General features: G+C 36.1%; 1 protein-coding gene across 14 annotated transcripts in view; it reads right to left on the bottom strand.

The window, feature by feature from the left end:
* The window catches only part of LOC145978331 (histone-lysine N-methyltransferase 2C-like), a 184,919-nt gene that overhangs the window by 71,923 nt on the left and 94,683 nt on the right, over positions 1-18,313 (bottom strand). For 10 of the 14 annotated variants that reach the window (XM_083110895.1, XM_083110904.1, XM_083110906.1 and 7 more), the window contains 6 exons: positions 17,113-17,175; positions 12,262-12,397; positions 8,142-8,251; positions 5,175-6,228; positions 3,916-4,115; positions 544-709 (listed from right to left, as the gene is read on the bottom strand). In XM_083110895.1, coding sequence (XP_082967021.1) covers positions 544-709; positions 3,916-4,115; positions 5,175-6,228; positions 8,142-8,251; positions 12,262-12,397; positions 17,113-17,175 — 1,729 coding nt within the window. The remainder of the gene's footprint in view (positions 1-543; positions 710-3,915; positions 4,116-5,174; positions 6,229-8,141; positions 8,252-12,261; positions 12,398-17,112; positions 17,176-18,313) is intronic. The other 4 variants (XM_083110902.1, XM_083110909.1, XM_083110897.1 and 1 more) reach the window with 3 other exon arrangements.

Below are 18,313 nucleotides of genomic sequence, written 5' to 3'. Positions count from 1 at the left end.
AGAAAGTAGGGCATGGAGATTATCCATAAAAATTACAATAAAATGGCAGAATTTTGCACTACATTATCATGTTTATCGATATAGCGGATCGGTAAAATAATTGGTAATTGCACCGATAAACCGATATGCCTATATTGGCCGATACCGATCGAGTACTGATTAATCGGTCCCATCCCTACTATTTTGCGACACAATGTTTGTTCAAAATTAATGAAAAACACACATTTTCCATATTTCCAAAGTATTTAGTGGCTCTTGCTACTTTCTGGACAGCACTAAATACCCAGGCTCCAGCAAGTTTCAGACAGTATTTGTTATTAAATACAAACCAACTCTATCTGCTACTGATACATGGATATCATGTCAACGCTATATAAAATTCTTCACCTACAATACAAAAAAACAGCAAGAGATGCAATATAATACAGTACAATATAAATGTATGAAGCATGTATTAACCCCCCCCACACACACACACACCCACACCAAAAAAAAAGTCTCAAAATTTAGGGCAATGAAACTTCACCAAAAGCTACTATTTACCTGTTGTCAGTGTCATTTTCTGCCGCTGCTGAACCAAATGATCGTATGGGTCCATGGGATTCCGTGGACTCGTAAGTCTAGACGATAAGGCAGCACCAACGTGAGCAGCCAGCTGGGAACTGGCTACCCGCTGCTGTAGCAGGAGCCGCATTCGAGGATCCAGATTCTATATACATAAAAAAATCAAAGTTCAACACATGCCCAACACACAAAGTAAAAAAAAAATATATACACAATCGCATTCCTATGTCATATTTTGGTGTAACTTTCTGAATTTTTATCAGCGAATAAATCCTGTCAAAACACTTCCACGTGGTGCTACAGTTAGATCTACATTCTTCCCTCATCCATTAACCTATTAAGAGAAGCAGGACTGAAATTGGCTGTCAGCCAACTATCCATCAATAAAGGAACACATGTCACAGTGTACTGATATTTTTCAATACATGTCAAGTTGCACCATGGAGTAGTTGGTTAGAGCAACGGATTTCTAGCAAAAATCACAGGTCTGTTGTAGGTTCAATTCCTACCACTGGCAAAAGGGATTTCACCTGAAGACGAGAGAAGAGGTGCTCTCTCGAAATGCAGTGTTAGAATAAGTACAGTTTAAAGCACTAGACAATGGATAATGTCTAGAGGCGCATACTAATAGCACATTTATGTAGTTACCAGAGTATTAAGTTTATTCCTGTGTAAAGGAGTCCATTTTTGCTTCTCAAATATTTACAGCAGAATTAATCAATTTTCCGTGAATGGCATAACTCACAGGATACTTCAGACTTCAGAAAGTGTCACGTCGGTATATAAACGGTAAATTTCGTGTTTAAGAGTCAATTTCGCATTATGCAGTTCATTTCGCATTATTTCGTGACAAAATAGGGTAGAAAAATGCACCTCAGACCTTTCAGAAACATGAAAAATGAACATTACAGCATGTTATTTCATATTTCGTGTTTTTGTCAAAAACGAAATTTGCATGCCTCTAATAATGTCCAATTAACATTGCATTCTACTTACACTAACTGTCAAGTGAAGCCACATATTTAAGTTTGTGTTATATGTACTGTTAAATGTGAACATTTCTTTTACACAAGCAAAAATGTAGTTTATGACGTAAAAAGTGAATAAAATAATAAGCATTCAGTAAATACCATGGAATTTTATATACCAAGCTTTATTGTACAAAAAAACAGGATGCTAGCAAATACGCTATCTGGCCATTAGTCATGGACTGTCTGGGCATCATCAATATGCATCATGACTGCAACCTCCCTTTGGGTGCAATCCTTTATATTATTCCACGGCTAGTATCTACAGGTAGGGTTCTTTTTAGAAAGGAAACCAGACAGTGAGCCTTCCAATGGAGACGGTTAATGATATTATATTATATCTTATTTCTTTTTACATGAAGATTATACATGAGAATATATTCATATAGAAGTAATCGGACTTTTACAGAAATTTCAATTGCTACATCCTTGATTCAAATTCCAGTTCTTATTTGTTTGTAGTCACTGTCACATTCACAATTGATCGCCTGTTCTCCCCTTATACACTTGTGTGGGCTTACTACGGGATCTGGGCCTTCGACTTTGACTTCCTTCTGGATCCAGGCTTGGACTTCCTTCTCGGACTTTTCTTCTTACATCACAAATATTTTGCTTTATTAATTGCCCCATTCGAGTAGACTAAATCCCAGAAAGTTTTTCCTTTTAATTTCCCAATACTAATATCAAGTCCAATCTAGTAACCCACCTTGGGGCGTCGATTATATACCACACAAGTGTAAACTTGGTGCTGCGGTTGACAAAGCGCTGCCAAGTCGGTGCAGTGATCGTGACGCACAGCCAAAAAGTGCTGTGGGTCGTGATCGGAATGCGCCGCCACTGATGTAATCAAAAATTACATAAAGGGGATCGTAATAGGAGAGACAAATTTATATCCGTACTTTAACTTCTTTAAATTCCTTATCTATATACATATGAGTACCTGTTTCATTTCTCAAGTATTTTTATTAATTTATTATCATTATTTTCTTTATTATCTTATAATGTATTCTATTATTGTTCATCTTCCTAATTTACTTTGACGCTTATATTACAGCAATCTTGTGTCTTGCATGCCTTGTGCTGCCATCTCTGTTTAACATTTGTAATCACTCAAGCTCATCAAGAACATGTGTCTCTCTGCCAAACTCTCAGTGCAGGCTCAGCGTTGTTGAAAGGGAGATTATTATTGTTGCACACAGATTCAATCTTTCCAGTTCCAAATAGCCACGCAAATGTGGGTGATGTAGTGGTTAAACTGAAATATGACTGAGTTTCACCATCCTAACCCGAATCTGTTAATCTGACAAAAGCTAAGCAATCAGAACTGAATGTCTCCATCACGTAGCAATGGCCAGCAACTTTCAATTCACGCCGGAAAGTGTTGTATGTGATCATGCCATCTGTTTGGAAGTGGTTGCATTTAAAATTCCATGTTCAAGCTGCAACCCACACACCTATGATCTCTACATGGAGCGCCAGCCAGTGTTCACATTGGTGCAAAGCATGTCACCGTTGAACTCAAACAATGGAAGCATGTAATAATTCGTGCAACATGTGGTGGCAGCCGAATTGACAAATCGACATAGCAAAATGCTTGGCCAACATCACTCACATATGTATGTTATGGTATGTGCTGCACTGTGAAGTTCAGAGGAGGTGGAATTACAGGGTGGGGCTATTTTTCATGGTATGGTCTCGGTCCACTGGTTTGTATGATTGAATCCATGAATATGGATGTCTATCAAGCCATTGAGGACAATTCAGTGCTACCCACACTATGGTAACAATTTGGAAAAGTGTCATTTTACTTTCAGCAGGACAATGCTGTGGTTCAGAAAGCAAGGGCTCATGTATTGAGGAAATGAGGTAGAAGAACTTGACTGGACAGCACAGACGCCTGATCTCAACCCCATTGAACACCTGTAGGATGAATTAGAGTTACGGTTGACTCAGGTCACACTACACACATAACTCTAAGAGCTGTTCCCCATATTGATGGAGTGCCTCCCTGGTGGCATAGTGGTAATGCAATCACCTTGTAATCAAGGGGTCCTGGGTTCAATACCTGGTGGAGGCACACAGTGGTTTGGATACCACTTTAAACTGTAGGTCCAGTTCCAATTAGCCTAACTGTGCATAAAAGTGGACTTAAAATGGAACTAAAAAAAAACAACATATTGATGGAAGAATGGAGCAAAATCCCAATAAGCAAGCTACTATGGGTGTGTAGTTGTTAATGGTCAAATAGTGTACATTATTTTAAATGGCTACTGAATTCAAAGCCTTGGAGTTCAATCTCCTGTCTCTAACATATAACACCTACCTGCAACCGAGCATCAATATTTTGCATGGGATGGCGATATTCTACCTGTCCCCTCACAACGACACTTGCAGGTATTGGAGCTCGTGGTCTCTGAGAAGGAGGCAGTGGCTGACGAAATGTAGCACTGGGTCCAACAGACTGCTGAATCTGCTGCAAAGCTGGATGAACTGCTTCTGCACTGCTTACAGGCTGCCTCTCATCTGAAATTAAACAAGTTCATACATTTTAGCTGCAAATATGTGAAGCACTTAAAAGAGTTGTATGTCAAGAGGGCATTTTATGCAAATACACGATTTGCTTGAAGCTCTTCATATTATAATATAAACACAATAATTTTATTTGTACACTCCTGTTCAGATAAAGTAGCACATTCTTCAACTGTTCAAACCTACAAAGTGTGCCAATTATATCTGGCATATATTACCTCTTATTGTATCAGTAAATGCAAGGTTATACAGCAAAGGTCCTCAGTCTACCCAATGATGAAGACTGTTCAATAGCTGAAATAGTGTGCAAAATACACCAAAAATATAACTGAAACACTGTTTATAAGAGGACTGAAACAATATGGATGCCGATGTATCAGTACCAACTGATGCCAGTGATATACACCAATTAGGAGGCAAACATCAACCTTGATAATTGGAGAAACTGCTCTTCTCACAACTGATGTGAGGTCAGTGAAATATCAAAATTGAACTTTATAAATTTAACTGACATTTATTAAATCTTTAATAAATGAACAGTACTAAAATATTTTTAATATCTTGCTTGATATTCCACAAATATCACATTTGTAGCTCAGCAAAAAAGGTTAGATCAGAAATTCACTGTATCCAACTAGCTACCATCGTAAAATTACACACTGTATCCAACGGGCTGCCACCGTAAAATTACAATGTCCATTTTTGTTACACAATGTTTGTACACTTCCCAACCATCCACATTACCACTTTCTTTAAAATAAAATAAAATAAAATAAAATAATGTTTTTAAAAAAATGCACCTACAGTGTTTCAAAATGTAAAACACATCAATATTTCAGTCCATACACCAGGAACATACAGTTAAAACATGATGAAAAAAAAGGTAAGATGAGGCACCAAGGTTGATGGCTCTGCAGTAGCATAAACATTTTATTACCAATATATAGAACGTATATGAATATTTTTGTTGCATCTATTTTAGACATTTCTATGCAAGCTTACATATATACCAAAAAAAAAAAAAATGTTGAATTTGCACGATTTATGACTCACCATGTCCCTGAGGGGGCTGCTGGGGGTTCCAGTGTCTCACAGCAGCGGTAGGTTGTGTCTGCAGAACCCTATCTTGTTCAATTTTCTTGAATTCTTGTCTCTGAAGGAGATCGCGAAGTTGTTGTCTCTCCACTTCAGGACCTGGTTGGGTGGGTGGACCTGTATCTGCCGGTGGCGTAGGTGGCTGAGGTGCCGGTGTTTGCGGAGCATACGATTCCTGAGGTTGCTGAGGATGTGGAGTTGCTGGTTGAATGTACATATCCTGACTTGAGGAAGGCCGCTGTGGCGAAGGCAGTGTATTGAATATGTCCTGAGAAGGTGTCGAACGGGGGCTAGATGATGCTTGGGAGTACAAAGATGTTGGAATTTGGGTTCGTGCTGTTACTATGCTTTGACTGAATGGCGGTTGCGGTCTTTGCACTACGGACGCCTGTACATAGTGATCCGCTGGCGTCGAAGGTCTTGGCTTAGGTGGCGCTGCTTGCTGAAACATGTCGCTCAGATGCTGACGAGATGTGGGAGAAGGCTTGGAGAAAGATTCAACAGATTGCGACCTTGATATTGGATTTGGTGACTGCAACGGGGAGTGTCCGAAACGATCAGAGCTCTGGGGTCGAGGTGTTTGCGGCGACTGGGAATACGGATCCATATCAGAGGATCTTGATCTTGATAAGGCTGTTGGAGACTGCTGGGCATAGGTCTCAACCTGATTCGGAGCTCCCGCCGAGGGTGGAAACTGCTCGTGCATTTGTGGGGATGATTCCTGTGGTGATGGGTGAGCCGGATGAGGTGTTTGCGGTGTTTGTGGAGAGTAGGGATCCTGGCATGGCTGGGGTTGCTGTGGCTGCGGAAATGCTAGCCTTGGGAACTGATCCGGACCACGGCCTTGTCGTGGCAATTGAATGGCAGTTGGACGAGCAGGCAATTCTTGCCGAGACTGTGGATACGAAGTTACAGGACTCTGAGGTGCATGTACCCTGTTTACATGGATTGACGAAGGAAATGCTTGTCTTGCACTTGGAGAAGGTGATGAAAGAGATGTGGAATTAGGATCCTGGAAGAAAGACGGGGAAAATTACGGTACTATATATAGTAGGGATGGGACCGATTAATCGGTACTCTATCGGTATCGGCCGATATAGGCATATCGGTGTATCGGTTTATCGGTAAAATTACCGATTATTTTACCGATCCGATATATCGATAAAAATCTGATAGTTTAGTTCAAAATTCTGCCATTTTTGTTGTAATTTTTACGGATAATCTCCATGCCCTACTTTTTTAAAAAGTAAATGTCTAAATATGCAATATCTCTTGCACTGCAGTCATTTTGAAACACACATTTTTTAAGGAGGTCAATGAACCTTTCAGGTTCTTCCAGGACCATTTCCAATTTTATATCGGATCGGTAGAATATCGGTTATCGGTATCGGTAAATTTTATATCGGTACTTTATCGGTATCGGCCAAAATTTCATATCGTCCCATCCCTAATATATAGTATAAAGTTAATACATTTACATGGAAGAAATTGTTCATTAATTTAATTGGTAATGATTATGAAAAACTAAATATGCTGACCAAGGCAGTAATTTATTTTATTAAAAACATAAACTAAACGTAACGTTTCAACCTATCACGTGTACATAGGAGAAACGAAAAAGAGGCTGAAAGACAGGTTGAAACAACATAGGGATGATGTACGACTTAAGAGAGAGAGAAATGCAATATTTAAACACACAAGAGAAACCAGACATGACAGAGTGGGATGAGGCTAAGCAGATAGGAAGGGAGAAGAGAATGCTAGTGAGAAAATGGAAGGAGGCCAAGGAAATAGAGAAGAAAGGTGAAGAAGACACAATGAACTGGAATGGGGGGTGAAGTTAAACAAAGAATGGAAGAAGGTGTTAGAAAGAGTGGAAAGGACAAGAGAGAAAGAGGAGAGGAGAAGGAAGAAAAATTAAGGAAAAAGAGCGTGAGAAAAAAAGTCCAACAACATTCTACATGGAAGTAAATATGTTTAGCCTTTTAGGTGAAAGTACAGTTGACAAGGGAAAGCCACCTGCTAGAAAGTTCCAGAACAACTTTCTAATAATCTGGAGTGAGTAATGTTTGTGTATATATAATGCCCTGTTTTTGTATCATGTTACATTTGTACTTGATACAGAGTCTGAAGAAGACCTTGCTAGAAGGTTGAAACGTTACGTTTAGTTTATGTTTTTTAATAAAATAAATTACTGCCTTGGTCAGCATATTTAGTTTTTCATAACCATGGAAACAAGGCTTAATGGTGTTATAATTGGTAGTGATGATTATCAGTTAAATCTACTAAATGTTAATTATGTTTTATGCCTAAAATTTTCTGCTAGCAATGATTTTACAATTACATAATGCTTTTTGTAACGAAAACTCACGTACTTTAAAACATCCAAAAAATCCTGATATTAACTCTAAATAAGTTCATTTACAAATGTAAATAATTACTTTTGTTTATATTTTAATAAATTGGATAAATTCAATAAAGCTTCCTTTGCTACTGCACACACTATATGCTATTGGGAATCTGATGAAGTTGACTTTCAATGTATGAATATTATATAACTGTATTTGACACTCTAAATATAAGATATTTAAACTGATTCTGATACTCAATTTCATAAATTCAGAAATATATTCCTAGAGAATATATTGTATTTTTTTGCATGTTTAATGCAGTAAAATATTATATTGCTCTTCTGTGGGTAAAAACTAACTAATGTTGTTTTGTAGCTCTAGTTTATCACAATACATTCAAAATCTCATTAACTTGAATATACAAATCTATAAATCTCTTGATAGTACAAGTGAAAATTTCTAACTGAATTTGAATCTCAAAATCTTTCTGTTTTGGTTTTAACGAAAACAACATGGCAGTAATACTTTTCACAGGATGTGAAATTTAAGGACACCATTTTCAAATATTACCTACCTGGACTGTGGATACTTGTAGTTGTGCCGTCAAGGGCAACGGAGGTTGTTCTGGAGAGAACTGGCCTGCTCCATCACCACTCACTTGTCTATGTACGCGTGCCATTGCTACTGGTAAACAAAAGAAGCAAAATATGCATATTAAAAAGTGCAAAAAGAGAAGGAAATTTGCACAACGTGACTGAGTGCCACATAGTTCATAATCTACATGACACTGAGATAAGTAACATTTCAAAAGAATTAATCAATATCAAAATTTGAATTATTAATTTACTCTGTAGTGTGTGCAATCCAGAGAAGGGACAATTACATATATGCAACTTTGGGGCCTTATTCTCATCTAATTGCTCCTGCATGAATCACAATAAAACAAAAACAAATCACCATTTTTCAGACATACAATATTACAGTGGAATCCAGATTTTACATTCCCCAATTTTACATTCTTGCACATTAGACATTGAATCTTAATGGTCCCAACAAAGCAAACTTCCAAAACCCTCGAAAAATGTAAAATCGAAGTTTCACTGTATATATTAAAAATAACATTAACATGGCAATGTTTCATAGTCATTATTTTTATAACATGTTTAAAATTCCTGGAATGTTTACAGCAGGTCACAGGGGTGTTGAGTCAGGTAGAAGTATTTACTCATGCATGTTTAAACATACAGCTCAGGAAGTAGTATGTGTCTGTGGTATCCCATTGGCAGTAAAAAAAATACCGCTAAGATGGTATATCAAATCTTAACTGATGATCAGGAATAACATTGGCTTGACATTTCATCTAATCATTTACACAATGCAGAGATGTCCGATACATTTTTAACGGTGATAACCATGATGGTTTCAATGCGACCCAAAACAAAATGCCAGACCATGGAGTGGGAAACACAGAATTGACCTCACAAAAATAAAAAATGCATGTCTCACTCACAGTTCAAGATCATGTTTGTGCATCTTCAAGCACAGGGGGTTCACAGTTCATTACGAATCCATACCAAGGACAAATGGTGTATCAGCAGTTTATTTGTTACATGTATATGTTCAAAGAACACCCAAATTCTGGCCTGACACAAGTGCATTCCCCACCAGGACAATGTCCGTGGATAGGATGTGTTAAAAGAGTTTGCAAGTTTCTGGCTAAGAAATACATCACAAAAATGAACCATCCCCTTATTTAATGTATATACCCAGGTGACTGCACAATGAAATTTATATTTGAAAAAACAAATTGCATATTTAGGTATTAACAAAATTAGGGATGGGCAGATAAGAATTTTGGCCAATACCGACAAAGTACCGATACCTATAACAGATATTCTACCGATCCGACATAAAATTCCAAATGGTCCTTGACCTCCTTAATAAATGTGTTTCCAGGTGACTGCAATGCAAAAGAAGTTGCATATTTAGACATTCACCTTTTAAAAAAGTGAAACATGGAGATTATCTATAAAAATTGAAGGGCTCGGGTGTAAAACATGGTAAGTGACATTTTGGAGTTATAATGTGCATCAAGTAGTCCATCGTAAATGGAGTCGAATCATACTTGAATGTTTCGTTTCGTCAACAGATGACAGAGCTAGACGTGTTGAAAGTTATGGTATCTACCAGTTGCTTCATGTAAAGTATGGTAAGTAGCAAAGATGGCGGCAAAACGGCTGTTACTGAATTGCAATGTGTCTCAGAAAGTTCGTGAGTATTGAGGCAACAGCAAAGATAGAACGAGTTAGAAAGTGTACATGATTCCCATAATGAACCAGAATATGTACCACCGACTAAGAATGAGGAGAATAAAGAGGTTGCCAATCAACAATGCGACAAAAACTGTGCATTGCCACATACATTCTATTTCATGTAAAATGTGGTATCTACTGTAGATACATTGTTTACATGCAACAGTGCTCATAATGGCAGTTTCGAATTAAATTTTACTCTCGTACCTGGATGTGAACTGCGATCTAGTAGAGAAGCACATACTTATCTTCTACTAGATATAAATAACTGTAGTCACATAGAAATTAGTTTGATTTTTAATTGGGTATGCGCATTTAAGGCTGCTTTAAGATACCATGCCTTACAAGAAACGTCAAAAATGTATTACACCTAGGAATATGTAATTTGATCTGAATCATATCAATTATTTGGAACAGTTTAGTTTTTTTATAAAATATTTTTCATAAATCTGTAATGCGCATTTTAAAAGTTATAATATTTTTATGGTGGACCTAATAACGTATTTGTAATTTAATTAAGTTTCGTATTTATGAAATGTGTGACTTTGATGAAAGCAAATGATTTTATTGTTATTGCAAATATGTCTTCTTCTTGGTTCGAAATTGTAACTAATTTAATCCATAAGAGCTAAACATCAGTGAAAACTATTAAAAACTTAAGCCCTGTGTACATTTGAAATCATTCTTTACAAACACGTCAAGTTAAAGAAAAATACAACAGAAAATTACAAGGTCATAATTGTGTCTTCATTGATTTGCTTCTTTTTACTTCGCGTCTTGGGTCACTTTTGGCTTATTTGCGAAGATGGAGATGAGTAATGATATGATGAAATTGATGAATAAGCACTCAAAAACATCCATGCCCAGGACGGGATTCGAACCCGAGACCCCTGGCGTCGTAGCGCGATTTCCTAACCACTCTGGTAATTGTTATCTTGAAGATAGAGATTTAAACTAGGGATGGCCTTTTTGAAAGAAAGAAAAAAAAAACTTTTGATTTTCGAAAATGAAATTTTTTGATTTTTTGAAAAGAAAAAATCGTTTCCGAAAAAAAGATGGTTTTTCGTTTTTTCGAAAAAAATTTAGTTTTAAAAAAATTGTTTCGTTTTTCAAAAAAAAAAATCATACTTCCACTTTATCATTTTTTAAAAAATTATTTTTAGATTTTCAATTTTTCGAAAAAAAGAAAGAGGCCCTCCATATTTTATGTATAAATTGCTTATTGAATCACAAAAATCTAATATTGCAATTTGGATAGTCTACGTAACACAGCTTTGTAGCTTTGTATCAAGAGAGGCTTGTGAATCGGATTCGGGTTGGCATGCTGAGGTAATAACTAGAGTCTCTGTGTGTGAAAAGTAGATATGTGAAGCTGAAAAACCCCTCATATATAAACATCTTTTTTATGAATATTGATCTCCATATAGATATAAGAAAGTCATTTTTAATCACAAGCATACAGAACTTATTATTTTTAAAAGTAACGTAATAAAACAACGAAATCTACTTTTCTAATGGTGTTCATTTGAGTCATAGATGTAGGAAAGCGAAAACTTGTTACAACAAGGAGCTCAGGTTATTGTTTGTTGAATAAAATTATTGTTATTAAAGGCTTTCATTTTTGTTACAAATTGTTATGGTTGCTATAAAAAGTCTGTCAAAATATTATTATTGAACTGACATCACAAGTTAGCTTGAATAAAGCGGTATCTGATCACTCATTTGGTAATATCATTGCATGTAAAGCATGGTAACTATAACAATTCCTTGAACAACTCTCAAACAAATCGCATGTAGCACCACCGAAAAAAATAATTCAGATGAAATATCATGTTTGTATGATTAGTAAACATACAAGTGAATCATATTTGCTGTAAATAATTTAGAAATTTATTTTAATTTATAAACCAGATTTTTTTGAAACATCAACTTTCAATATCTCAAAACCTGTATTTTGTTACCATGTTTTACACCAGAGTCCTTCAATTATAAAAAAAATGGCAGAATTTTGCACTAAATTATATAAGATATTTAAAGATACATCGGATCGGTAAAATAATCGGTAATTTTACCAATAAACCGATACACCAATATGACTATATTGGCCGACCGATAAGAGTACCAATTAATCTGTCCCACCCCTAAACAAAATCTTGGGACAGGGAATCGTATATTTGTATTAATAAAAATAACAACAAATTGGAATAATTTTGCATTAGTAAAATTATTGGTAATTTTACTGATAAACTTATAGACCAATAAGCAAATACTGATAGAGTACTGATTAATCTGTCCATCCACAAATATCAGTATCAATGGGAATCAGTAAGAGTGCTATCGATTGGTTCAGTCCTAACTGACACCCTGTAATATGACACTTACCTTGAACCCTTTGCTCATGTATAACTTGCTGTTGCTGCTGTGCTTGCTGTTGCCTCATGGCTTGTAGCTGTTTCCACTGCCTTTCCTGTTCAGCCTCTCTACAGCTTTTCTGCTGCTGTATAATCCTATCTTGGTCCTGCAGAAGGAAAAGAACATTACATAACTCTCCAGCTAATTTGCATTCACCACTACATATCCCCACTTTCTAAGTGTTGTTATTCTACAGGTTATCTTTTAGTAATTCAAACCCACACCTTACGTTTTTAATGCTACGTGACTTTATCCTGCTAAACCCAATAAATGAAGGAAAATAAATTGTGTTAGTTGAAAGTTCAGCTTCTCTATGAAAACAAACTTTTGTAATCTTCCTCGTAAGGGAGGGTGGATCATACATACATACAGTAAAACAATTGATTCTGTGTCTTTCAAGAGAACGTGTCTTAATAAACTTGTATTTACATCACTTTTCTGCACTTTTAGCTAATTCCAACAATGAGAATGAGTGCTAATTAAATAAAATTGATGAAGGAGCATTCACAAAGTACACTAATGTACAGGCCAGGGTTTGAACCTGAGAACTTTGGTGGTGACATGAAGAGTCAAACACTTAGTGTATGTACTCTGACACTAAGCTGGCATCTAAGAAACTTAAAGTGGGAAATATACAGGGAAGATAATTATGTAATATTTGGGAGTGTGCAACCAACATTCCACAGTTTTAGGCAGTTAATATGGAACACATTTTCGTTTGCACTATCCCAAGAATGAGCCTGATATTTAGTATTAACAAACCTACATTCATAGTTAATGTGTTATAAATCGCTAACACACTAATACTATATTACACTCATATGCTACCAAATCTCCTCACTGATATAATTTCAATAATTCAATCACTTATATTCCTGAATAACAGATCAAGTTCTGGTGTAAAATAACTATCCAAGGCATGACGTTCATGTGGTTCTTTCGATCTTCTATTTAGTACAAGAAAGTCACAAATGAACATATCTTCAATTTCCCATTGAAAGACTAACTGTTTTGTCCCCATATGACACACAAATTTACACTGGCTAAACCTATCTGGCCCAGGAGAATTCAATTGCTATTAACTTCATCTTAAAATCACATTCAGATTAAAGTCCTTTGTTCTAAATATTAGAAAAAATCTAAACAGGAGATGGAAAGTAGAAAGGTTGAGAGGAATAAGCATTTTTATCTGTTTCTATATGAGAATTTAGAAGCCCTGAAGTATCGTGAATTATTACTCAACTTTATCATTTCAAATTATATATTAAAAAAAGGGGCATGGAACCCCGAGGTTGCTGATGCACTAATTTGCACAAAAACATTCAGGAGTCATGTACAACCACATGTGGTAATGATATGGACATGGATGGCATTTAGCTTTTAAGAAAACTGTAGGCAAAAACTGAACCACTTGTGAAGACTTAAGGTTGAACATGTTGAAGTAAAATAAGCAGAGCTTACTAGTAGTTAGTAAGATTCCAAACTTATTTTTCAATATAAAAAAGTTATCCACTCATCTTACCACCTCACCCTCTCCTACATATTTTTTTAAACAATTGACATTAACAGATACACAATACCCTCAAAATGGATCTGTTCTCAAATCATCTTTCACACAAATCAATCGAACAAATAATTTAACCTGGCTGGTAAACCGAGAACACTTGTTCGAAATAATTAAGCCAATTCTCCAATAGAACACATTCCATTACGTTATTGCAGGTAGATAAAGTAGCTATGTCGAGATAATGCAGGATACGATAAAAAATATCTTCAATTGTAAATAATGCCTTTTAAAAAAAATTAGTAAGATTATATGGTACACAACTCATATTCTTCTTTACATAAGTGTGTACAACATAAAAATGTATGGTGTGTGTCATTTCTATTATGAATAAATAATAACATTAACACAATGTATAAGTTTCTTAATTCCTGCTACTGTCTATTAAATTGAAGTTAACTCAACATGTATGTGCTTGTATTTAACATACTGAGGATCCTTCTCCATCCATTGAAGTTCAGTATTAATTTCAGTTATCTTGTATTTTGTATTTATGCACAGTTATGCATCATAGTTTCTGATATTGTTAAACACACAAAGTTTACTTGTCCAAAGTGCTAGGACTTGTATTCTAAATCTGTTTAATTCATTTCATATTTGTCGCAAAAATTTTGACTAAAACATCCATTTCATTCTACACACTTGTCTCAGCACATATCTAGTCCCTTTTGGATCTTCTTAAGAGGGAAAATTGTGTCTTTTATCACTCGGTTCATATAGTGTTCCTCATAATTTAAAATGTTAACTCAAATTGCACCCAACAAAGGTTTTTCCCCTCCTATTAACATTATGCTGGATGTAAAAGAAATTTTCACTGAATCGTCATTCAAAATTTGCTTTGACAGTATGATGTCTTGCATTGCCCTGCTGCAGTAATAGTTTGACATGCAGATCTTAAATTCGTATATAGATAAGCTCTTGTCTTAATAGGTCACACACAGGTTTGGAATAATGTTCTTTGTTCAACTGTAATTTCATTTGATAGCTAATATGGAAACAATATTCTAATTACAGTGAAGTTACCCGAAATTTGAACACAATTCTCACACAATATAACTTAATTGTATCTGCAAAGAAGCATTTACTGCAAAATGAATTTTCTAGCACTTTTATACACCCTTTTAAAAGAAAGCAAGTTTGATATAAGTAAAGGCACATTATAAAATCATTCAAATGTCAATATATATTGCGTATATCTTAAAAGGACTTCAAAAATACAACATTTACAGGAATGAACATACGCATGCATTTTTCAAACATTGATTATGACACATGATCATAATGCAATAAAATCCACGCATGTCTACATTAACATTGTAATGAATACAGAGAAGCTACAATTAAAAGAAATTAATCTGCAATTACTGTGCTGCAATCGGACCACTCAATGCAGTCAAGAGCACTGGTGGTTTAGCTACACAAAGACAAACGGTAATCTGATACTACCTACATTTAATTACGCAATCTGTATGTCGCTTACTTATGTAACAACAAATTATTAATTACTTTCTGCTGTACTCCTGCACACATGAACACAATAATCTAAATTTGCTTTCATAGAGAAAAAGAAACTAAAAGAAAACCTGCCAATAAAGAGAACTAAATAACAGATAAAAGCTAAAGGTACTGTAAAGAAAGAAAATTACACATCACAGGAATTACATTTTGTGATTTGTAATGTTCAAACTGTAAGGTGACACTGCAATTGGTAAATAAGGATTGCTACATAGAGAAATTCTGCTTTGATCTTAAACATATCTCCAGAGACGTAGAACTACAGTGATATCTTGAGTCAGCCTCTGTGACGTACTGATCCAAATAATCCAATACGATACCAGAGATCCCAGGCTCAAGACATGGATGTCTCATTGTGTTTGTCCCATCATTCATTCCATTAGTTCATTCATGATCATTCTTGCAATTAACCAGAGGGAGAAGCAATTATTTTTATTTTCTCAGGTGACCATGGGTATAGGAAGATGTATAAACCAGGAACACTTTAAAATATTTTGCATCATTGGGAGCAGAAAAGTACAGTTTAGAAGTGGGAAAGTATACAATTCAAAACAAGAATAAGGGTTCCACCGTACCATATTTGATCATTTCAAGACTGTAATTTAATTGAGTTTTGTTTTAAACTATCATGCATTCAGTTTTATTCATATACTATGCTCGAAAAGCCTAAAAACATTGCACTATGATACTTCTGATGAGCGTAGAGGTGGAATTTGAAGCAAATTTTTAACTTTATGTAGCTGGTTGTGTGTCAATAAAACACAAATGGACAAACAAGATTTCTGACTTGCAGTCCACAAGGTATCAAAAATATACGAGAATTTTTATATCAGTGTATGTTTCTTTCTCTACTGGGAAAAAAACTAAAATACCTTAACCAGACAAATCAATACAAACCTTGAGAGAAAAACTATGAAAATATAGAAACTACACAGCTTTCTTTTGATACAATAGATGCAAAGACATTTTAGTAGCGTGCTACATCCAGAAACCATCAATCCCATACCATTTCAATCATATTGAAAGAGCCGAATGGAGCTCTCAGAGCCAACTAGGACTTTGGGTGATGTCATGAAGACTGCAGCACCTTGGACGCAGCCGATCCACTGTGTCCCTAATCAACGGCAAATAATAAAACGTGGGACGGAGACACAGTACACTAGCAACATTGCTGTGGCAGCATGCACTGCTTGCCACCATGCTTAAGGTAGGAAAAAAACTGGATCGGGGGTAAAAAAGAATGCTCCTTATGCAGTAAGGAAAAAAAAACAAGGGAAGGATTTAGTATTATGTTTCGTCTTGATAAAAAATATGCTCAGCTACATGCAATCTCTTATTGGGCAGCTACACCAAACACCACGCACAATCACACCTACATCATAAACTTCTGAGCTCACCATCGAAGCAGGGAGATCGTAAGATTCCTGGCCTAAAGATGGGAGGGTTCGCATAATTTCGGAGGGTGTCAGCACTCGAATTTGTTGATCACTACTGCAGCCCAAAATTCTTTCTGCAGGCTGGGGACCGAGCCCCACATCCGTCATTCCATCTCCACCGCAATTAGACTGACCTTGGGTCAGCGATGGTGACGGGGTAGTTACCTGGGAACCTGGGCTCTGGCCAGGCCCTCCAGGTGAAACTACCGCTTGCCCTATCGGGGTACTAGGTTGGATATGCTGGCTCTGAGGTGAAGACAAGGTAGAAGGGTGAGAAGCTGGAGACATTTGTTGACTTGAACACACCTCTACCTCTGGTGAACCCTTCTGGCCATTCCTCTTGTTTGTTGGTTTACCTTCCTTAGGGATCTGTGGTCATGAAGATTCAATACTAAGCATTCTTGTGTGAACTAAGCACATAGGTAAAATACATTAAATCTACTCACATAACAAAAGGAAGTTCTATTGCTCCAACCCATTTCATCACGTAGGAATTACACTCTAGAAGGTATTTGTTATTTTCACAATACTGGTAGAGCTAATGTCTTCCAAAAACACACAAAACTACGATCATTCAGACACACATAATTACACTGGTCGGAAGAAAATTTTTGTTTCTTCACAAAGGATTGGTCCAGAAATTCAGACAACTGATCCAGAATTTAAGTTGTCTAGTATATATTTTGAAAGCAATAATGAATGAATAATTTGAGTATCATGATGGATATATTAGGGGCACTACATTTTTGGTATTAAAGTAACTATAGTAGTTAAGCAACATTTTTCTTACAGTTTCTGTGCAATGCATTATAAAACTAAATTCTGTTGATTCAAAATAACTACCCTTAAAATATTCTCAGATTTATAGCTACTAGTGAACAATTTTGTGTCTTGGGAGGGACAGGTGAAACACTGCCTCTAACAAAACGTAAAAGAAATTTAACCTTCTAACTTAATTATGTATAATACGAGGGTTATTTTTTAAGTAAGGTCCGTTTTGCAATAAAAACTAAGTAAGTAAATGTTTTTTTTAAAAAAAACATTTATTTTCTGAATTTACATAACTTCTCTATTTTTGTACATAATTTCCTTGCCGGTTTAAACATTTATGTTAACGAACTAAGAGTTTTTGGATACCCTCGTCATAGAACTCTGCCACCTGTGATGATAGCCAGTTACTCACGGTCTTTTTCACTTCTTCATTAGTGTCTAAATGCTTGCCGCTTAGAAGGTCTTCAGATGGTGGAAGAGGTGGTAGTCGCTAGATGCAAGGTCTGTTTGTGAATACCGTTTGAAATTGCACGTGGGAATGAGTGCGCGTGCAGGCTCCCGGCATTCTTTGAGCAGCATCATGCAACTGTGTTTTTGGACAGGCAGGGTGTTTTGTTTGTGAACTTTTTGCTGCAAGGAACAACAATTAACTCAGTTTCTTACTGTGAGACCCTAAGAAAACTTCGTTGAGCAATCCAGAAGAAACTGCGTGGAATGCTGTCAGCCGGTGTCAGAC

This window comes from Lepisma saccharinum, chromosome 24 (genome assembly GCF_977018435.1).
Source record: "Lepisma saccharinum chromosome 24, izLepSacc3.1, whole genome shotgun sequence".
NCBI lineage: Eukaryota > Metazoa > Arthropoda > Insecta > Zygentoma > Lepismatidae > Lepisma > Lepisma saccharinum.
Note: the sequence above shows the minus strand (reverse complement) of the source record. Positions and strands in the feature narration are given on the sequence as shown.